The sequence below is a fragment of the Syngnathus acus genome, chromosome 21, assembly GCF_901709675.1.
Source record: "Syngnathus acus chromosome 21, fSynAcu1.2, whole genome shotgun sequence".
NCBI classification, from domain to species: domain Eukaryota; kingdom Metazoa; phylum Chordata; class Actinopteri; order Syngnathiformes; family Syngnathidae; genus Syngnathus; species Syngnathus acus.
Window position 1 is genome coordinate 14,216,561 of NC_051105.1, and position 21,313 is coordinate 14,237,873.

At 43.4% G+C, this 21,313-nt stretch overlaps 1 protein-coding gene across 11 annotated transcripts in view; it reads left to right on the forward strand.

Annotated features, from left to right (window-relative positions):
- The first annotated feature begins 893 nt into the window (after window positions 1-893).
- The window catches only part of rab3gap1 (RAB3 GTPase activating protein subunit 1), a 176,501-nt gene continuing 156,081 nt past the window's right edge, over window positions 894-21,313 (forward strand). For 2 of the 11 annotated variants that reach the window (XR_005101404.1, XM_037280627.1), the window contains exons 1-7: window positions 918-1,043; window positions 1,133-1,188; window positions 8,614-8,689; window positions 8,773-8,902; window positions 9,133-9,211; window positions 11,117-11,236; window positions 21,018-21,183. Coding sequence is in view for 10 of the 11 variants with exons in the window: in XM_037280627.1 (XP_037136522.1) it covers window positions 1,008-1,043; window positions 1,133-1,188; window positions 8,614-8,689; window positions 8,773-8,902; window positions 9,133-9,211; window positions 11,117-11,236; window positions 21,018-21,183 (663 nt within the window). In the remaining variant the exon portion in view is untranslated. Of the gene's footprint in view, window positions 1,044-1,113; window positions 1,206-8,613; window positions 8,690-8,772; window positions 8,903-9,132; window positions 9,212-11,116; window positions 11,237-21,017; window positions 21,184-21,313 lie in introns of all 11 variants that reach the window. The other 9 variants (XM_037280619.1, XM_037280621.1, XM_037280617.1 and 6 more) reach the window with 9 other exon arrangements.

A 21,313-nucleotide genomic window follows, 5' to 3' on the forward strand; every position in this document is an offset into this window, starting at 1 on the left:
GCGATGAACTGGAAATGCGAATCACTCACTCACTGATTCGTTCACTCAGAGATTCGTTCGTTGGTGAACGGGAAATGCAATTCACGACTCGTTCGTGAACGGGAAGTTACGTGACTGACTCATTAAGTCCCTCCTCCGTCTCACGCTCGCTGGCGCTGCTGATTGGTCTTCACGAGTGAGTGACAGACAGCATTGCTGCTATGCCATTGCCAGCCGACACAGGTTATGCCAACATTGATGTTTTAATTTTGTATTTGTTGGTTTGTAGTTGATGGTGTTATCATACCGAATGTGTTTGTGTTTGAATAAAAGGTTGAAAAAAAACCCCCGTTATGCCGACATTTGTTATTTTGGGGGACACCAACTCATAAAACAACGTAAAACACATATACATATTGCCATATAAAGCAGTTAACCAAATGTCTGATTTTTATGTTTTGATTGGCGAATATAAAAACAAGGAATAAAACACCAGACAAGTTATAACATAAATGTTTATTAAAATAAAATAACAATAATAATAATAGTAATAATAATAATAATAATAATAAAAGTACATCTCAAACCAGCAATCTAATGTGAAACTGCAGTCGATATATTGGATAACATTTCGGCATATATATGCATACACGTTATTTAAAACCTACTATAAGTAAATCGTAAATCTACATTCTGGCTTACATAGTTCACGCCAGGAGACGCAACATACTCACTGACTGATCCGTTGATGCACAGGAAGGCAGTTCACTCATTGACTCGTTCGCGAACGGGAAAGCCAGGATTCGGTCCCTCACTGATCCGTTCTCGCGGTGAACTGGCACCAGCTTCAATGGGCATTATCGACACCTACTGGTTGAAGTTATATGAACGGAAAAAAAGAACAAATCACTTTCACTCTCGTTCACTGAAAATATTCGTTGTTTTTGAACGAATCGTTCACTCACGAGCCAACACTACAAAGCAGGCGGAACAGGCGGACCTACCTCGAGCAGTTTGATAACGTCGACATGGCAGCTGTCACCGATGTGAGTGAAAATACGAAGGTAAAAGTCATAAAAAATGTAACGTAAAGGTTTATCGCTTGATTCAACAACGGGTCATCTGTGTTTGAAGCCATTTTTGTTTATTTCAGTCCGAATCAGAGGTCTTCGAGATCACGGATTTCACCACTGCGTCTGAGTGGGAAAGGTATTATATACTGCCTTGTACGTTTACTTGAAACAGACAGATTCAGAATGATTACATGTCGTGTAATTACTAACAGACATTACATTTGATCTTTCGGGAGTTCTTAGTGTCACTAATCATGATATCTGTTGGTGTTTTTCCCTTGGGTGTTTTTCTATAATTTATCTTTTTTTTTTGTTATGAACCTATTCCCAGCCAGTTGCATAGTAATATGTTGCGATGTGACAACAAAATTAGAATTATTTTTATTCCCTGCCAGACCAATGTCACTGGAATAAATGATCAATAAAACAGTGTTTCAGTTTTGTCGATATATTAAGAAAAATGGACGTTATTAAGTGTTAATGCTTCCACAAGCAGACAAAAATGAAAGTGAGGGACTATAGACTCCTTCGAAGTTTGTAAACGACGTGATGTAATTTAACGGACGTGGCTTCGCTGGAGGCAAAAACATCCAGCACACTCGCTTGAAAACGCCGTTTTGGTATACAACAGTGTTAACGAGTGATTAGACGCATAAAAGCGATCATTTGCGTGAATATGTGAGTAAACTCACTCTCCACGCCTGTAAATTTTGCTTTAATAAGTTGACTGACTGATGTCAAGATCTTTATCTTCGGCCTCACTCACGGTATGGGCAATTTAGCAAAACAATTCAGCTTACAAAAAGCCTCTCTGAACGCATTGCGTAAGTTGGTGACTGGTGAAAAGAAATGGACATGACAAGACACATCAGCTGCAGAGAGGCTGCTCGTGTCTATTAAATCAGCCAAGGAAAGGCTAATCTTTGTGATATGTTAAAGTGGTCCTACAGTGGGGCAAAAAAGTATTTAGTCAGCCACCAATTGTGCAAGTTCTCCCACTTACAAGATGAGATATTCCTGTAATTTTCATCATAGGTACACTTCAACTCTGAGACAAAATATTTAAAAAATCCGGAAAATCACATTGTATGATTTTTAAGGAATTTATTTGCAAATTAGGGTGAAAAACAAGGTTTTCACACACATTTGCTGGCATTTTGGCCTATTCCTTCATGCAGATCTCCTCGAGCGCAGTGATGTTTTGGGGCTGTCGCTGGGCCACAATGGCCAAGACCAAAGAGCTGTCAAAGGACACCAGAAAAAGAATTGTAGACTTACACCAGCCAGGGAAGACTAAATCTGCAATAGGCAAGCAGCTTAGTGCGAAGAAATCAAGTGTGGGGGCAATTACCGTATTTTTCGGATTAAAAATCGCTCCGGAGTACAAGTCGCATCAGCCATAAAATGCACAATAAAGGGGAAAAATAAATACCGTAATTTTCGGACTATAAGTCGCGGTTTTTTTTTCATAGTTTGGGTGGGGGGGCGACTTATACTCAGGAGCGACTTATATACATATATATGGTTTTTTTTCACTTTTTTGGGCATTTTATGGCTGGTGCGACTTATACTCCGGTGCGACTTATAGTCCGAAAATTACGGTATATGTCGCACCGGAGTTTGAGTCACAATTTGGGGGAAATCTATTTGACAAAATCCAACACCTAGTACAGACATGAGCTAAACGATACGATGAGGCTAAACGATACGATGAGGCTAAACGATACGATGAGGCTAAACGATACGGTATACTAATGTGACATAAACACAAACGAGGAGCTGAGAACGGGCCTGACGTAACATTAACAGTTATTCAAATAACTATAACATAAATAATACGTTTATCAAACCATCTATGTCACTCCAAATCATTGAATCCGTCGATCGAATTCTTCGTACTTTATGTAAAAAACGGCGCATGTGCGGCACGCCGCTGACGTCGGACTCGTCGTCAGTTGCAGTTCAAATTTTTCCACAGGCCCATACAACAATATATAAACTATATATCAAATAACAATAATATAAACAACAATTTTATTGAACCATCTGTGTCACTCCAAATCATTAAATCCATCGGAATCTTTGTCTTGTGTCACTTAAAAAAAAAAAAAAAAAAACCCCACAGCTGTTGACTCCGGAACTACGTGCGCCGCTGACGTCAGACTAGATATATCAAATAAATGTAATATGAACAACAATTTTAACGAACCATCCGTGTCACTCCAAATCATTAAATCCATCGGAATCTTCATCCGCTGTGTCACTTAAAAGAAACAAAAAAAACAACAGCTGTTGACTTCGGAACTACGTGCGCCGCTGTCGTCAGCCTCGTCGTCAGCCTCGTCGTCAGCCTCGTCGTCAGTTGCGGCTCCAATTATTCCACAGATCTACGTATATAACTATATTGTAGCGTTACCAAAGTACCAGGCAAGACGTGGGTTTGGTAACCGGCTCTTTATTTCACAAAACAAGAGCTCAACATATGAGCCAACACAGTGCTATGAGCAGCACCCTGGATCGCTCCCCCCCTGCTGCCTTCACGGCCTTGCTAGACAATCGGAAACTACTGAAGTCTAACAACATAGACGTTGCTACTCTAAATAAACTTAAATACCGTATTTTCCGCCCTAAAAGGCGCACCTAAAAACCTAAAATTTTCTCAAAAGCCGACAGTGCGCCTTATAGGCCAGTGCGCCTTATATATGGATCAACTGATGAATTTGTTGATCCATACTGGTTGTACACAGTGCTCTGCCAAAATGTTTCAGTACGTTTTAGTACGACTAGTAAATTACAAGGTCGCATCGCTTCCCAGCATTACGGCAACTGTAGTCAGGGGGCGTCACCGAATAGCTGTTGTACCCGCGAGGCTATTTCATGTCAAAATAGGCTGCTCTGTTAATGTTTCGAGTAAATCTACGGATCGATATGGAAGGGAAACATAGGTAAGTAGTACCAATGCGTTAGATCGAACTTTAGTCAGTTCCGATCATTTTATAGGAGATCGTTTGAGAAACGCGATTGTTTACACTTTGCTGAGGCTCATGGGAGATTGCGAGCTGAGGCTCGTGAGACTTTGCGGATGGCTAATGCTATTGCGATAGCTGCTATACGTACCAGGCTATTTCATGTCAAAATAGGCTGCTCTGTTAATGTTTCGAGTAAATCTACGGATCGATATGGAAGGGAAACATAGGTAAGTAGTACCAATGCGTTAGATCGAACTTTAGTCAGTTCTGATCATTTTATAGGAGATCGTTTGAGAAACGCGATTGTTTACAGAGGGCTCGTTGGTTATTGGCTAGTGGATGCATACCGCAACCCTAGTCAACCTCAGTTTGATGCAGTATAGCTTCTATTTTATGCGCCTTATAATCCGGTGCGCCTTATATATGGACAAAGTTTTAAAATGGGCCGTTCATTGAAGGTGCGCCTTATAACCCGGTGCGCCTTTTAGGGCGGAAAATACGGTAACTATAACATAAATAAAAAGTTTATCGAACCATCTGTGTCATTCCAAATCATAAAATCTCCTGACTCCGGAAGTCAGTGAATGGAACTCATTGTCAGTGAGGCTCCAATTATTCCACGGCCACAGTGCGCCCTCATGCAGTTTAAAGTGAAAACATGTGAAGTGATCAACTATATTAGTAAGTCAGTAATGTGTTAATGATCAAGTAAAAATTTGTGAATAATTACACATATCAGTCACTCCTGAGTATAAGTATCCCCCCCCTCACCCAAACGATGAAAAAAACCGCGACTTATAGTCCAAAAAATACAGTATTAGAAAATGGAAGACATACAAGACAATAATCTCCCTCGATCTGGGGCTCCACCCAAGATCTCACCCTGTAGGGTCAAAATGATCACAAGAACGGTACACAAAAATCCCAGAAACACACGGGGAAGACTTAGTGAATGACCTGCAGAGAGCTGGGACCAAAGTAACAAAGACTACCATCAGTAACCACGGGGACGACCCAGGACGCGCTGGAGAGACTATGTCTCTCCGCTGGCCTGGGAACGCCTTGGGATCCCCCGGGATGAGCTGGATGAAGTGGCTGGGGAGAGGGAAGTCTGGGAGTCCCCCCTAAAGCTGCTGCCACCGCGACCCGACCCCGGATAAGTGGAAGAAGATGGATGGATGGCTAATTTCCGTTTTATTGCATGAAATAAGTATCTGATACATCAGAAAAACAGAACTTAATATTTAGTGCAGAAACCTTTGTTTGCAATTACAGAGATCAGACGTTTCCTGTAGTTCTTGACCAGGTTTGCACACACTGCAGCAGGGATTTTGGCCCACTCCTCCATACAGATCTCCTCCAGAGCCTTCAGGTTTCGGGGCTGTTGCTGGGCCACACAGACTTTAAGCTCCCTCTAAAGATTCTCTATTGGATTCAGGTCTGGCGAGGCCACTCCAAGACCTTGAGATGTTTCCGACGGAGCCACTCCTTAGTTGCCCTAGCTATGTTTTTTGGGTCGTTGTCATGCTGGAAGACCCAGCCGCGACCCATCTTCGATCCTCTTACGGAGGGAAGGAGGTTGTTGGCCAAGATCTCACGATACATGGCCCCATCCATCCTTCCCTGAATATGGTGCAGTCGTCCTTTTCCCTTTGCAGAAAAGCATCCCCAAAGAATGTTTCCAATGCCATGCTTCACAGTTGGGATGGTGTTCTTGGAGTTGTACTCATCATTCTTCTTCCTCCAAACACGACGAGTGGAGTTTAAACCAAAAAGTTATATTTTTGTCTCAACAGACCACATGACTTTCTCCCATTCCTCCTCTGGACCATCCATATGGTCATTTGCAAACTTCAGATGAGCCTTGACATGCGTTGGCTTGAGCAAGGGCACCTTGCGTGCACTGCAGGATTTTAATTCTTGACGACATAGTGTGTTACTGATGGTTTTCTTTGAGACTGTGGTCCCAGCTCTATTTAGGTCATTGACCAGGTCCTGTCGTGTAGTTCTGGGCTCATTCCTCACGTTCCTCATGATCATTGATACCCCACAATGTGAGATCTTGCATGGCACCCCAGACGGAGGGAAATTGACCGTTGTCTTGAATTTCTCCCATTTTCTAATAATTGCACCAATAGTAGTTGCCTTCTCACCAAGCTGCTTGCCTATTGTCCTGTAGCCCATCCCAGCCTTGTGCAGGTCTACAATTTCATCCCTGATCTCCTTACACAGCTCTCTAGTCTTGGCCATTATGGAGAGCAGGGGTCACCAACTCCGGTCCTCAAGGGCGCCAATCCAGCCTGTTTTAGGTGCAGCCCTGAAACAACACACCTGATTCAAATGATCAGCTCATCAGCAAGCTCTATTAAGGCTGATAGCGATCCTGATTATTTGAATCAGGTGTGTTGCAGGGGGGATACATCTAAAACAGGCTGGATTGGCGCCCTTGAGGACCGGAGTTGGTGACCCCTGATGGAGAGGCTAGAGCAGTGGTTCCCAAAGTGGGCGGTACCGCCCCCCTGGGGGCGGTGGAAAGATCTGGGGGGGCGGTGAGGAAGAAAGGGGCGGTAGGGGGGCGGCAGTCGATTTGTACACAACACGCCGCTCTGGCCCAGTCAGATCCGACAGCATAGACTACAAAAGCAAAAGCTCAGGTTTGTAATTTCAAGCTTGTAATGTTCAGAATTTTATCTTATAATAAAAACCGCATTCTGGCGGTCAACATCATCTTGAGTTCAAGTCAACATGAAATTGGGGACTCGCCAGAACGCGCCGTGTTGTGTTGTGTTGAGCTGGTTAGGGCAGTGGTCCCCAACCACCGGGCCGTGGACCGGTACCGGTCCGTGGGTCACTTGGTACCGGGCCGCCAAGCCACACAGAATTTTTTTTTTTATCGACGATCAATTAATTCAGGTCAAGACACTCGTCCCGGTCACGTGACATGTTTCCCCAGTCGAGCCCGCAAAGCTAATATGTGGCGACAGGCTAACTAACCAGGCAGTGAAGCATTCAAAACTGCTTCAACACATGGAGACCAAGCATCCTGCAATAAAAGACAAACCTTAAATCACTTCGGGTGTCATTGTCTCCGATTACGTCTAGATGGGACCGGCTCGTTTCTGAGAAACAAACTCAGTGCTCCCACTAATTCAACGGAATGGTAATGATATTATAAATGTATTATTTATTTATTTATATAAATGTATTATTTATTTATATAAATGCCGGTCCTTGGGGGGGGCGCTAGGAATTCACTGGAGAGCCAAAGGGGGCGCCAGCCTGCAAAGGTTTGGGAACCACTGGGCTAGAGTATGATGGATTGAGTGTGTGAACAGGTGTCTTTTATACAGGTAACGAGTTCAAACAGGTGCAGTTAATACAGGTAATGAGTGGAGAAGAGGCGGGCTTCTTAAAGAAGAACTAACAGGTCTGTGAAAGCCAAAATTCTTACTGGTTGATAGATGATCAAATACTGATTTTGTGGATTTTTTAGATTTCACCACTCACTGTTGAAGAGTACCTATGATAGAAATGGCAGATTTCTACATGCTTTGCAAGTTGCAAAACCTGAAAAATCACCAGAGTATCAAATAATTGTTCTCCCAACTGTAATAAAGTATTAATATGAACTTTTGTTATCGACCAAATAGTTATTTTTCACCCTAATTTGCAAATAAATTCCTTAAAAATCAGTCAATGTGATTTTCCGTATTTCTTTTATTTAATTTTGTCTCTCATCGTTGAAGTATACCTATGATGAAAATTACAGGCATCTCTCATCTAGTAAGTGGGAGAACTTGCACAATTGGTGGCTGACTAAATACTTTTTTGGCCCACTGTACGTAGAGATGTCCATGTAAACTTTGATGCCAATTGATGGCTGTTCTTGGACATTTTAAGCGATAGTCTGTACAATGATGGGTAAATTGTGACCTCTTTCTAACGTGATGTCATCAACAAAGGGGATGGGCATGGAGGGGTGTGGTGTGTGGCTCTTATTTGTCATTAAAAGTTGCCGTTTTTAAAGGCATTAATTGATTCATTATTTCTCCAAAATGAATGGATAAAATAGAAAATGGTAGCTTTTTTTTCATTTTCCTGATGAAAAAAAATACATAAACTGGGCTCGTTAGTGAAAAATTAACCATCTTCGGTTTACCCATCCTTTGAGGGAGTCAGTAGACATCAGGAATGTACACATTTTATGACATTTGTCATCTCATTTTGTTTCGCAAAAATAGACCTATTTTAGCATAGCTTTAATTTTGTAGACCACATTTCATCATTTTTATTTTCATTAATTACGTTGTCACGTCTCGTGAAAAAGTCTTGTTGATGAAAAGCGCGTACTAATTTTTGTTACGCAACACTATTTCGCTGTAGAATGAGTTCTGTAATGAAAATTAATTAGTTCGATACAGAATGGTGTGTGGAAACTTTTCCGGACAGTGCCCAAAGCTCACAACAGTCACTTCCATAATTTTCAAGCCTATTTTATCCAAGACATTCTCAATGCTGGTGTTGGATAATGTTAGTGTATCATTTACAGTATGTCCAACTAATTGTCATATACATTTATTTCTTTAATAAAGGTTTGTGTCCAGGGTTGAAGAAGTCCTAAATGAATGGAAGCTAACTGGAAACTCAACAGGGATGTCCCCTAAAAAGATGGTGAGATAAAACCTTAAATGTTGCGTTAAACATGACTGTTGTTTCTAGTTTTTGACAGTGGGCATTTTTTGTTTGCACAGAGTAATTATTCAAGTGGCACTTGGGAGGAGAATTCTCAGGAGATTAATTTTGTAGATTTTAAATTTTCCATAACTCACTATGCATTGGTGCAAGAGCATGAGAACAACACAAATACTGAATTGGAAGAAGGTATTGTCTCTTTTGTTTCTCTCTTTACAGTCAATATTTCAAGTCAAATTCACATTTAAATTTTTTCTCTTTGTCTTTCATTTCCAAGCTTGATAGTAATCTGTAAAGGGGAACTTGAGCTTCACGCACACACGCGCACACACGCGCACGCGCACACACACACACACACACACACATGCAGGCTAGCTTTATTGATACAACATATAACACTTTTTTTTGTTTATTTGCAGCTCCCTTTCCTTTCGCAATGCAGGAGCTTTTGTGCACCAATAATGACTTTCCTCCTCGAGCCCACTGCTTGGTCAGATGGTGAGTTTCAGCATCTGTGTCATCAGTTTCTAGCATTTTATTATCACGGAATATTTGTCAAAGAATGTTGTCAATTTAAAAAGTTCATCAAGACATAGGTACCGTATTTTCCGCCCTAAAAGGCGCACCTAAAAACCTAAAATTTTCTCAAAAGCCGACAGTGCGCCTTATAGTCCAGTGCGCCTTATATATGGATCAATTGATGAATTTGTTGATCCATACTGGTTGTACACAGTGCTCTGCCAAAATATTTCAGTACGTTTTAGTACGACTAGTAAATTACAAGGTCGCATCGCTTCCCAACATTACGGTAACTGTAGTCAGGGGGCGTCACCGAATAGCTGTTGTACCCGCGAGGCTATTTCATTTCAAAATAGGCTGCTCCGTCAATGTTTCGAGTAAATTTACGGATTGATATGGAAGGGAAACATAGGTAAGCAGTACCAATGTGTTAGATCGAACTTTAGTCAGTTCCGATCATTTTATAGGAGATCGTTTGAGAAACGCGATTGTTTACACTTTGCTGAGGCTCATGGGAGATTGCGAGCTGAGGCTCATGGGACTTTGCAGATGGCTAATGCTATAACGATAGCTGCTATACGTACCAGGCTATTTCATGTCAAAATAGGCTGCTCTGTTAATGTTTCGAGTAAATCTACGGATCGCTATGGAAGGGAAACATAGGTAAGTAGTACCAATGCGTTAGATCGAACTTTAGTCAGTTCCGATCATTTTATAGGAGATCGTTTGAGAAACGCGATTGTTTACACTTTGCTGAGGCTCATGGGAGATTGCGAGCTGAGGCTCGTGGGACTTTGCGGATGGCTAATGCTATAACGATAGCTGCTATACGTACCAGGCTATTTCATGTCAAAATAGGCTGCTCTGTTAATGTTTCGAGTAAATCTACGGATCGATATGGAAGGGAAACATCGGTAAGTAGTACCAATGCGTTAGATCGAACTTTAGTCAGTTCCGATCATTTTATAGGAGATCGTTTGAGAAACGCGATTGTTTACAGAGGGCTCGTTGGTTATTGGCTAGTGGATGCATACCGCAACCCTAGTCAACCTCAGTTTGTTGCAGTATAGCTTCTATTTTATGCGCCTTATAATCCGGTGCGCCTTTATATATGGACAAAGTTTTAAAATGGGCCGTTCATTGAAGGTGCGCCTTATAATCCGGTGCGCCTTTTAGGGCGGAAAATACGGTAATGTCATCTGACCGCAATTTTAATTTTAGCTGATTTTTTGGCCATGTATTTTTTGTCATCATATCAACATTAGAACTCGTACCCAAAATCTCTGTTGACTATTCCTGTTCATGTTAAAAAGCAAATGCAGAATGAACTTGAATTGGTTATTTAGTGTACTTTTCTCAAAAAATGCTTTGTAGTCCAACAAATGAAAATTTCAATTTAATCTAATTGGTAAATGGAGTGCATTTATTTGCATAAATTATTTTCATATGTACCGTGAGTACAGAAATTGCAAATATGATTCATACTTAATTATTTTCATAATGTTTCATTTTTTTCTGGAAATGTGTAACAAACATTATGTATGTTACTTTATACAACATAAAACCTGTATATCTTTAATCTTGTGCCGTCATTACGTATGCTATATGTCAACATCAAACAATTTTAGACAGGTTAAAGAGTGTTTTCTAACATTTTTAACTCAACAAATGTTTGGCAAACAGCACCTATTTTTAATATGCAAACAGTTCTAGATGCGAATTTTGCCACTGATCCTTCAGTCACAAAATTAATAACTGAGCCATAGCCGCTTCAGACAAGGCAAATTCAAACAGATTTAGTGCATGACAGCTCTTACGTTTGGTAAATGTAAAGATGAAAATAACTACGTCTCATCAACACACTTGTTTCATCTCTTGTGACAGGTACGGGATAAGAGAGTTTGTTGTCATATCCCCAGGAGCCAATGTTGAGGCTATCATCAGCGAGTCCAAAGGCAATTTGCTTCTAAGCTCCATCTCAATTTGTCTGGTCAACAGTGGCTGGTAAAAACACCCTCGACACTCTTTTCTTTAAACATGAACACTTGTTTTTGAACAACCGTACCATTCATTAACATCAGATGTAAATTAGACTTTTCATTAATGTTATTGGTACGGCTATTTTATGTTTATATGGACCAAATGCGTTTTATTTGCCAAAAGCAGTACATCCAATATGTCAACTCATCTGCGGAGACATCACGCTGGTGTTATTGATAGTGTAAAAATGAGCGGGAGAGAGTCGACCGGGCAACTTTCATTTCCCGCAGCTTTCAAACAGCCTTACAATGATGAGTCTGACAGAGCAAAATGCATTAGTAAAGCATCTTGTCATTTAATAGCAAAATGCATAAATTTTAAATTTGGACACCATAAAACCCTTAACTCATTATTTAGTAGATCCTCTGTTTGCAGAAATAACAGCCTCAAAACGCTTCTAATAGCTTCTAATGAGAGTCTGGATTCTTTATCATACATCTCACCGATTAAGTTCTCCGTGTTGAGGGACTCCCAGACTTCCCTCTCCCCAGCCACTTCATCCAGCTCATCCCGGGGGATCCCAAGGCGTTCCCAGGCCAGCTGAGAGACATAGTCTCTCCAGCGCGTCCTGGGTCGTCCCCGGGGTCGCCTACCGGTGGGACCTACCAGGGAGGCGTCCAGGAGGCATCCTGATGAGATGCCCGAGCCACCTCATCTGGCTCCTCTCAACGTGGAGGAGTAGCGACTCTACTCCGAGCCTCTCCCGAATGACCGAGCTTCTCACCCTATCTCTAAGGGAGAGCCGGACATCCTGCGGAGAAAACTCATTTCGGCCGCTTGTATCCGGGATCTTGTTCTTTCGGTCACGACCCATAGCTCGTGACCATAGGTGAGGGTAGGAGTGTAAATCGACCGGTAAATTGAGAGTTTTGCCTTTTGGCTCAGCTCTCTCTTTACCACGACGGACCGGTACAGAGTCCGCATTACTGCTGACGCTGCACCGATCCGCCTGTCGATCTCGCGCTCCATCCTCCCCTCACTCGTGAACAAGACCCCAAGATACTTAAACTCCTCCACTTGGGGCAGGATCTCATCCCCGATCCGGAGAGGGCATTCCACCCTTTTCCGATCGAGGACCATGGACTCGGATTTAGAGGTGCTGACGCTCATCCCGACCGCTTCACACTGGGCTGCGAACCACTCCAGTGAGAGCTGGAGATCACGGCCTGAAGAAGCCAACAGCACCACACCGTCTGCAAAAAGCTGAGACGCGATGCTGAGGTCCCCAAACCGGACCCCATCAACGCCTCGGCTGCGCCTAGAAATTCTGTTCATAAAAATTATGAACAGAATCGGTGACAAAGGGCAGCCTTGGCGGATGCCTTGCACACCAGCTCGGGCTCCTTTCCGGCCAGAGAGGTTACATTCCATGTCCCAAGAGCCAGCCTTTGCAGGCGGGGATCAGACCGCCAAGGTCCCTGCCCTTGGCTGCCGCCCAGCTTACACTGCACCCGACCCCTTTGGCCCCTCCCACAGGTGGTGAGCCCATGGGAAGGGGGACCCACGTTTCCTTTTCGGGCTGTGCCCGGCCGGGCCCCATGGGCGAAGGCCCGGCCACCAGACGCTCGCCTTCGAGCCCCGCCTCCAGGCCTGGCTCCAGAGGGGGGCCCCGGTGACCCGCGTCCGGGCGAGGGAAAACCAAATCCATTCATGTTATTCATCATAAGGGGCTTGGGTGAGCTGTGCTTTGTCTGGCCCCTCACCTAGGACCCGTTTGCCATGGGTGACCCTATCAGGGGCATGAAGCCCCAGACAACATGGCTCCTAGGATCATAGGGGCACGCAAACCCCTCCACCACGATAAGGTGACGACTCACGGAGGGGTATTCGAGCTCACAGTTGCACGTTCACCCACGAATGCAAGCACAGGGCCGGGGAAGCTCGTCTCAGAACCTACATTGCAGTCATTGTGGATGAGATGTGTAAAAATTAAGTAAACAGACAACAAATTTCAATTCTCAAATATCACTGTTATCAAATATCACCCTGTATCAGCGATCCTCTAGTCAAGTCAAGTCAAGTCAAGTTTATTTGTATAGCCCTAAATCACAAGCAGTCTCAAAGGGCTTCACATAGACAAAAATTGACAATTATTCTCAAAGCATCCCCTGATCTTAAGCTCCCAAAAGGGCAAGGAAAAACTCAAAACCCCTGCCCGGGGAAAATGAGAAACCTTGAGAAGGGACCACAGATGGAAGGATCCCCCTTTCAGGATCACCAGGTTGTAATGGATGCAGAGAGGGCACAAATAATACATAATATGAAAATCAAAAGTGGATGTCCAAGTCAGAGCGAAGGGCCGCCGGAGGAGCCCTCTACTATCCTGGCTGTGGAGGTTGAGCTGCAGTTCCCCCAACCTGAATTAGCCCACAAGAATCCAGATAGCCGCTGTCAGCTTGGGTGCCACCTAACCACCTCCCCGGCCGGGGAGGTGGGGGGGGGAGAGAAAACAAAACAAACTCCGGCCGAATCGGCCACTCCAAGTTAGTTAAAGGCCATGTCATAGAAATGTGTCTTTAAACGTGTCTTAAATGTTTCTACTGAGGTAGCAGTCCTAATATCCATTGGGAGGGCATTCCAAAGCTCTGGAGCCCGGATAGAAAATGCTCTAGACCCTGCAGACACTTTCTTGGCCCTCGGTGTCGCTAAAAGGGTAGCGTTTTGCGAACGAAGGTTACGAGACGGAACATAAGGAACAACTAGGTCGACGAGATACGAAGGCGCTAAGCCATGCAGTGATTTATAGGTTAATAGAAGAACCTTGAAGTCACATCTTAAATGGACCGGGAGCCAATGTAAGTTGGCTAATATTGGGGTAATGTGATCAAATTTTCTTGTCCGTGAGAGCAGCCTTGCAGCAGCATTTTGTACTAACTGTAGACTTTTGATGCGGGACTTAGGAAGACCAGAGAATAGTACATTACAGTAGTCCAGGCGCGACGTGACGAACGCATGTATAATAGTTTCCGCATCACCGGTCGAGAGGATCGGACGAATCTTTGCAATATTACGAAGGTGAAAGAACGCAATTCTGGTTATATTCTTAATGTGCTTTTGAAAGGAGAGAGTTTGGTCAAACATTACCCCGAGATTAGTTACAGTATCGCTCTGAGTGATAGTACGGTTATCTATAGTTATAGCGGTTTCCTTGAACAAGTGTTGAAAACGAGTTGGACCAATTATCAACATCTCAGTTTTATCTGGGTTAAGACGAAGGAAGTTGAGAGACATCCATTGCTTGATCTCCGCAAGGCATGCCTCAAGATTACAACAATCACGCGGATCTGTCATCGATAATGGCATATATAATTGGGTGTCATCCGCGTAGCATTGAAAACTAATATTATATTTACGTATTATGTCCTCAAGCGGGATCATATAAATATTAAATAAAATTGGTCCGAGAACCGATCCCTGTGGGACACCACACGTAACATTATAGAGCTCAGAGGACGCATTGCCATGGACCACTCGGTGCGTCCTATTTGATAGATAGGAATGGAACCAGCCTAGTGCTGACCCTGAAATACCAACACAACTTTTAAGACGCCCTAATAAAATATCAAAGTCTACAGTGTCGAAGGCAGCACTAAGATCGAATAGTAACAGTACAGATGAAGTGTTTGAATCCATAGCTATGAGGAGATCGTTAGTCACTTTAGCAAGTGCTGTCTCAGTGGAATGATTAGCTCTAAAACCAGACTGAAAAGAGTCATATCGATTATTGGCGACCATGTAATCATTAAGCTGCTGTGCTACTACTTTTTCAAGAAGTTTTGCTATAAATGGGAGGTTTGAAACTGGCCTATAATTACTGAGACAGTCCGGGTCAAGATTTGGTCGCTTAAGCAACGGTTTAATGATAGCGGTTTTGAAGGCTGTTGGCACTATCCCAGAGGAGACAGACAGCTTGATTATATTTAAGACAGACGGTCCTAAAATATGAAATAATTCTTTAAGTAGTTTGGCTGGAAGAGGGTCGAGCAAACATGTTGTTTGTTTAGCCGCACTAACCATTTGTGTAAGCCTTTCAAGGGACACGCTATTAAAAGTTGAGAGGGTTGTTGCATGATCATCAGCGTTGGTACACGGCGGGCTCGACCGCGCGATTGGAATGGTATTCTTGATCTCGTCCCTAATGGACTCAATCTTTTGAGCAAAAAATTGAATGAACTCGTCAGCTGAGTGGAAGGAATTATCGGGGGTCGGCTGGCATAGAGTCAGCTTTGCCACTGTATCAAATAGGTGTTTCGGATTGTTTTTATTGAGATTAATAACTTGCGAGAAATACCGAGTTTTTGCTAAGATAAGCGCATCTTTATATTTCAGGAGGCTGTCCTGCCATGCCTGATGGAAAACCTCAAGTTTGGTTAGACGCCATCTGCGCTCATGCTTTCTACATAATTGCTTAAGCGTACGCGTTTCATCCGTGAACCACGGAGTAGGCAATCTACGGCGAGTTTTCAGACATAACGGCGCCACAGAGTCAATGGCATTTAACAATGTCGCATTGAATTCATTTGTAAGGTTATCAACAGAGCCGGTGTACGCGGGAAATATGGCAGTTGCCGGCGACAGTAACTCAGATAGCGCAGTTGCAGTCATGGAGTTAAAATTACGGCTCCTATAATTCTGATTGCTCTCTTGTCTTTGACAAGAAACTAAAATTTCAAATTTTATTAAGTAATGATCAGACAAAACAGTAGTGTATGGCAGCACTGCTATATTTGAGGTTGCAAGTCCTCGGGATAATACCAGATCTATGGTATTTCCATTCTTATGCGTTGCTGCCTGTACGGCTTGCGAAAAACCAAACATATCAGTTAAAGTCTGAAACGCCGAAGTAAGTGGCTCTGACGGTAAATTCATGTGGATGTTGAAATCACCCATGATAATTATATTATCGGCATTGGTTACGAGATCAGCCACGAATTCTGAAAATTCATCCAGGAAGCCAGAGTAAGCCCCGGGTGGACGGTAAATAACAGCAAGATAAAATGACGGTAAAGCGGTGGATCGGACAGTGAGAACTTCAAATGTTTTAAATACATTGGTCGAACGAGGCCTAAGTCTCAGCTCAGAATTCGAGATGAGGGCGACACCCCCACCCTTTTTTCGAGGACGCGCCACATGCGAGCTCACAAAATTTGGAGGCGAGGCCTCATTAAGCGGCAGCAGTTCATTAGGTTTTAACCAGGTCTCGCAGAGACCAAAAACGTTTAGATTATGTTCCGTGATGAGGTCATTAACGAGAACTGCTTTTGTATGAAGCGATCTAATATTCATAAAACCGAGTTTAAGCGTAATCGGTCGATCAGGGTGCGTATCTATCGAAGGATATTTAAACGAGATGCGAGTAAGATTGTGTTCTCTAGGCCTGACATCACCTCTCGAATGTTTGTTAGCGCAGCGGGACGATACGACCGTGGGAATCTGATAGTAAATATTTGTTACACATGTAAAATTATCTGAAACAGGCACCGTTTCATCAGCAAAACCGGTTGGGGTGGAGTGATTGGATTTGTCTACTACCCCAGTAGAAAGTGTGTTTATGTGTACTGTGGCACTATTCAAACTGTCACGCTCTAGTCTACACAAGGAGCTATGTGCATGCTGGAAGTCTAGCCTAGCGCTAGTTAACTTTAGCTTAACAGACTCCAAACCCATCCTGACAGGTGGTCTAATCACCTGTGCCCCGGCCTGCTCTAAAGTGACCTGTCATGCGTGGCTCAAACAGTAATCTATATTCCTAGAAAGAGTGACGGCGCCTTCACGGTTAGGGTGAAGGCCGTCCTTCCTCAGCAGGTCGGGGCGGCCCCAGAAGGAGGGCCAGTTATCTATAAAATACAGTCCCTGCTTATTACAGAACCCAGCCATCCATCGATTAAGGGAGACTAATCTACTAAACCTCTCATCAGTGCCTCTCCCAGGCAGGGGGCCAGAGACAAATACTCGATGCCGACTCATCTTTCTGGCGAGATCACAAGTCCTCGCTATGTTTCTCTTTGTGATCTCCGATTGCCTCATCCTAACATCATTGGAGCCGACGTGTATCACTATGTCCGAGTAGCTAGTGTTGTTGGAACTACGCTGTTGACTAGACCTATTGCGAGTCAGCTCCCTAAGATTAGCTTCTATGTCGGGTGCTCTGCCCCCAGAAATACACATTACCGTGGCTGGATTTTTAAGCGTAATATTTCGGGTAATGGAGTCACCTATGACCAAAGTGCGACGGCCAGTAGACCGAGATGACTTTGGACGGCTATGCGTCTTACCTGGCTCATCGCGATTAGCAAGCCGCTTGGGGCTAATGCTAACTGGGCTAGCGGGCTGACTACAGTCCGCGACTGTATCCGCCACATCTACGGTTATCGCGCAATTCTGCTCTAACTGGCGGACACGTCCCTCTAGCAGGGACAATCTCTCTAAGAGAAGGGTGCAGTTGGTGCACGAAGCCGTACAAACCTCTTGATCCGCAGCCATACTTTGTGTCCGATGATCGACGGTAGACAAACGGCCACGAAGCCTCCGCTCTCCCAGGCACTCCGGCTGCGAAGTAAAAAAGATCGAACAGTGTAATAAAAAGATTCAAACTTACTTTAGAGTCAGGGAGATGAGTTCCACGCTGGAGAAACAAAATCGTCCAAGCCTGAAAAGTATTGGGAGTCTGGGCTGAGAAGGAAGAGGGCGTCCGGCAGGAAAACCCGGAAGCACTTTGACTGTTGAAAGTCAATGCAGGGCAGGTCTCGCATGCGCGTTTTAGTGGCGTACTGCTGAGCTGAGAGGAGTTGAGATGTCTCAATGAAAAACTCTACCTTTGTGGCATAACGGACCGGATTTTTGTCAGACAATATTTTCATAGGCGGCATGGTGTCACACTGGTTAGCATGTCCGCCTTACAGTTCAGAGGGTGCGGGTTCGATTCCACCTCCGGGCCTCCCTGTGTGGAGTTTGCATGTTCTCCCCGTGCCTGCGTGGGTTTCTTCCGGGCACTCTGGGTTCCTCTCACTTCCCAAAAACATGCATGGTAGAGCACTCCAAATTGGCTGTAGGTGTGAGTGTGAGTGCGGATGGTTGTTGGTCTCTGTGTGCCCTGCGATTGGCAGGCAACCGGTTCAGGGTGTCTCCCGCCTAGCGCCCGATGACTGCTGGGATTAGGCTCCAGCCCACCCGTGACCCTCGTGGGGACAAGCGGCACAAAAAATGAATGGATGAATATTTTCACGGACCGGTGTTTGATGACGTCACGGATTTTGCAAAGAAAACCTCTAAAAACAAATAAAATCAAAACTAAATGTCGAAAGCAAAATAAAATGCTGGGACCGGCATAAAAGACAATGGTATTGTGGTGACGAAGAAAAGGAGATGCAGGTGTGTCGCGAAACAATTACTGGACATACTCGTAAAACAAGGAATAAAAAGAACACAGACACACCGCGGACACAACACACCCTTATTTCCATGGTGGAATTCTGTTGCGAACACCTATGCAACTTTACTTGCAGTGTCCTCATTTCATTGTGCCAACAACATAACATGAGAAATGTTATGTTTTGTTCACGTCACAAGGTGTAGGAGAGAATCCTGTCCATTTTTCAAAATAAAAGATCATTCAGACTCAGATGAAGGAAACAGAAATAATGCAAGTTATTTATACTTTCTTGTGCGGCCCGGTACCAAATGATCCACGGACCGGGTTGAAGACCACTGCCCTATATCTTATATTTTTATCCAAAGAATCTATGATTTATAAAGGAAAATCACGGAAATTAACAAGGCTGCCCTTTCGCACACAACTGTATACACTCACTTGGACACACACGCACACTCACACACACAATCCCTCTCCCAGTCCCAGTGTGAATTGGGCAGATGGGTCATCTTTACCAGATCATCACCGAGCTGAAAACTGCTCACTCTGATGGCAATATCGTTTTGGGCTAATTTAATTTGCCACAGTTCCAGTTCTGGACAAGACCTACACTAACATCAAAGAGGCATTCAAAGCAGCACCCCATAGGCTGTTGGGACCACTTTCCTGTTACAGTAATAGAGCCTGATCAGAGAGAAACCTTCAGTGAGAAGGGTGAGAGTGTGGCCTGAGGGGCCCGTGGAGGCTCTGCAGGAATGTTTTTGAATGTACGGATTGGAACATTTTCAAGGCAACTGCATCAATCAACAATCAGAATCAGAATCTGTTTTATTGGCCTAGTTCGTGCATGCCAAACAATAAATTTGACTCCAGTTGAAATCAGCCTCTGTACAACATTTAAGTGACTAACAACATTCAGGTGACTAACAACATTTAAGTGGCAAGAACAGGATATTATTGCCCAGTGATGTCTCTGAGACTCATGAGTGGTGTGATGTAGATGAGTACTCCTTATCCTTGTCAGCCTACATCAAAAAATGCACAGAGGATGTCAGCACCGTTAATTAAAAACATGATCACCAAACAGAAGCCTTAGATGCCAGTTGGAGACACATCCATTCGTACCTGCAATGTGTTTTAAAGCATTATGTCTCGATTTAGAACACCTACAGTGCACACCAGCACTCTGTTTTTGGTGCACTTGGAATAATCGAACGCCACTTTTTAACAACATTGTTTGGAAACTCAGGACTATATTCAAATATATGATTGTGGTAACCAAGGTAATGGATAATGTCACAGTACAGTGCTACCTATACTTACAAACTTTTCAAGATACAAACCGGAGCCTCGCGATTTTTTTTGCACTTACTTACGAACCAATGTTCTACTTACGAACCGACGCACCAGTCATGCCCCCCCGCCTTGTCTCTTTTGGTCTGTAATTCCCTATTCGTCTCGGCGCATTAGCTGTGCAAACAATAAATAGCGTAGTCGAGTATGTCTCCAAAGATCAATATGAAACACAAAATCATAAAGAAACATGGCAAAGGCATCGTGACGGAGTATAGCTGGTGTGCCAAAGTAGGTATCCCCTGCTGTAGGAGTGCGCATACATTGAGTAAAAGATGGAAGCTGTTGGTGTGCGTCAGACAGAACCAGCTTGTTTTCAATAAAAATATGAGAAACACACTTTTGTGTTTGTCAATTTTCATCTTCGGAAGCTAGGTTCATTTTCTTTTAATTATTTTTTTCAAGTTCTCACTCCCGTTCTTTGCGACGTGCTTTCAGTGACCACTCAGCCAGAAACTCATTAACCTTGTTCATTAATTATTGTATCATATTATCAATGAGCAAGACATTGAACTTTATTTTGCTCCCATTAAGGCCTGGCAGTGCTGTTCATGGCAGCATCATTTTAGTTTTTCTGTCTCTTCTTGGGGGTATTTTCACCAAGTGTAGCAAATTTGAATAGGTGTCCCCTCTACAAGCAAAGTTACAGGAGTATTCATTCTAACAGTAGCCCTATTACTATAATAAGTCCACCCGTGAGAATAAGCCCCCCCCCCATACTGATTCCAGGCCATCAACCATTTTAGCCAACAGTGATTACTGACTGCCTAGGGATGTTTTCACGTGGCTCAGTCGTAGAATGGTAGTCTCACAACTTATACATTTTCTGTGTCTTCTCGGAGGTATTTTTAGCAATTGTAGAAAATTAAAACATCCCTAAGCAAAGTTAGGAGGTCAAGAATAGTGACATTTATTTTTGTTATAAAGGTTTGAAAAAGCAAAAATAAACTGTTATATCCTGTTTATATCCTTGTTGAAAAGTTCTAAAAAACAAAACTTCTGTTTTTCCTCTCCAATCAGCCAAGTCCCCATATTTGTACAGATCCAGCAAAAGTGGAGGCGACTATATTTTGGTGAATGCCAGGGACAGGGTGTCCACACTGAATTTGAGATGGTACACCTTCGTAGAGTACCAAGTCAGTACAACCACCTGTCTGGCCTTCTTGACATTTTCAAATCAAAGACAGTAAGTGTCAGTGTTGTCCAAGTGTTCTATATCTATTGGTTTCAAAGTTGTTTTCATTTCATTTCACTTGCGTCCAGAGGGCTTGTATGAAAACATGTACAGTAAATTTTCAGTCATCATATTACAAAAA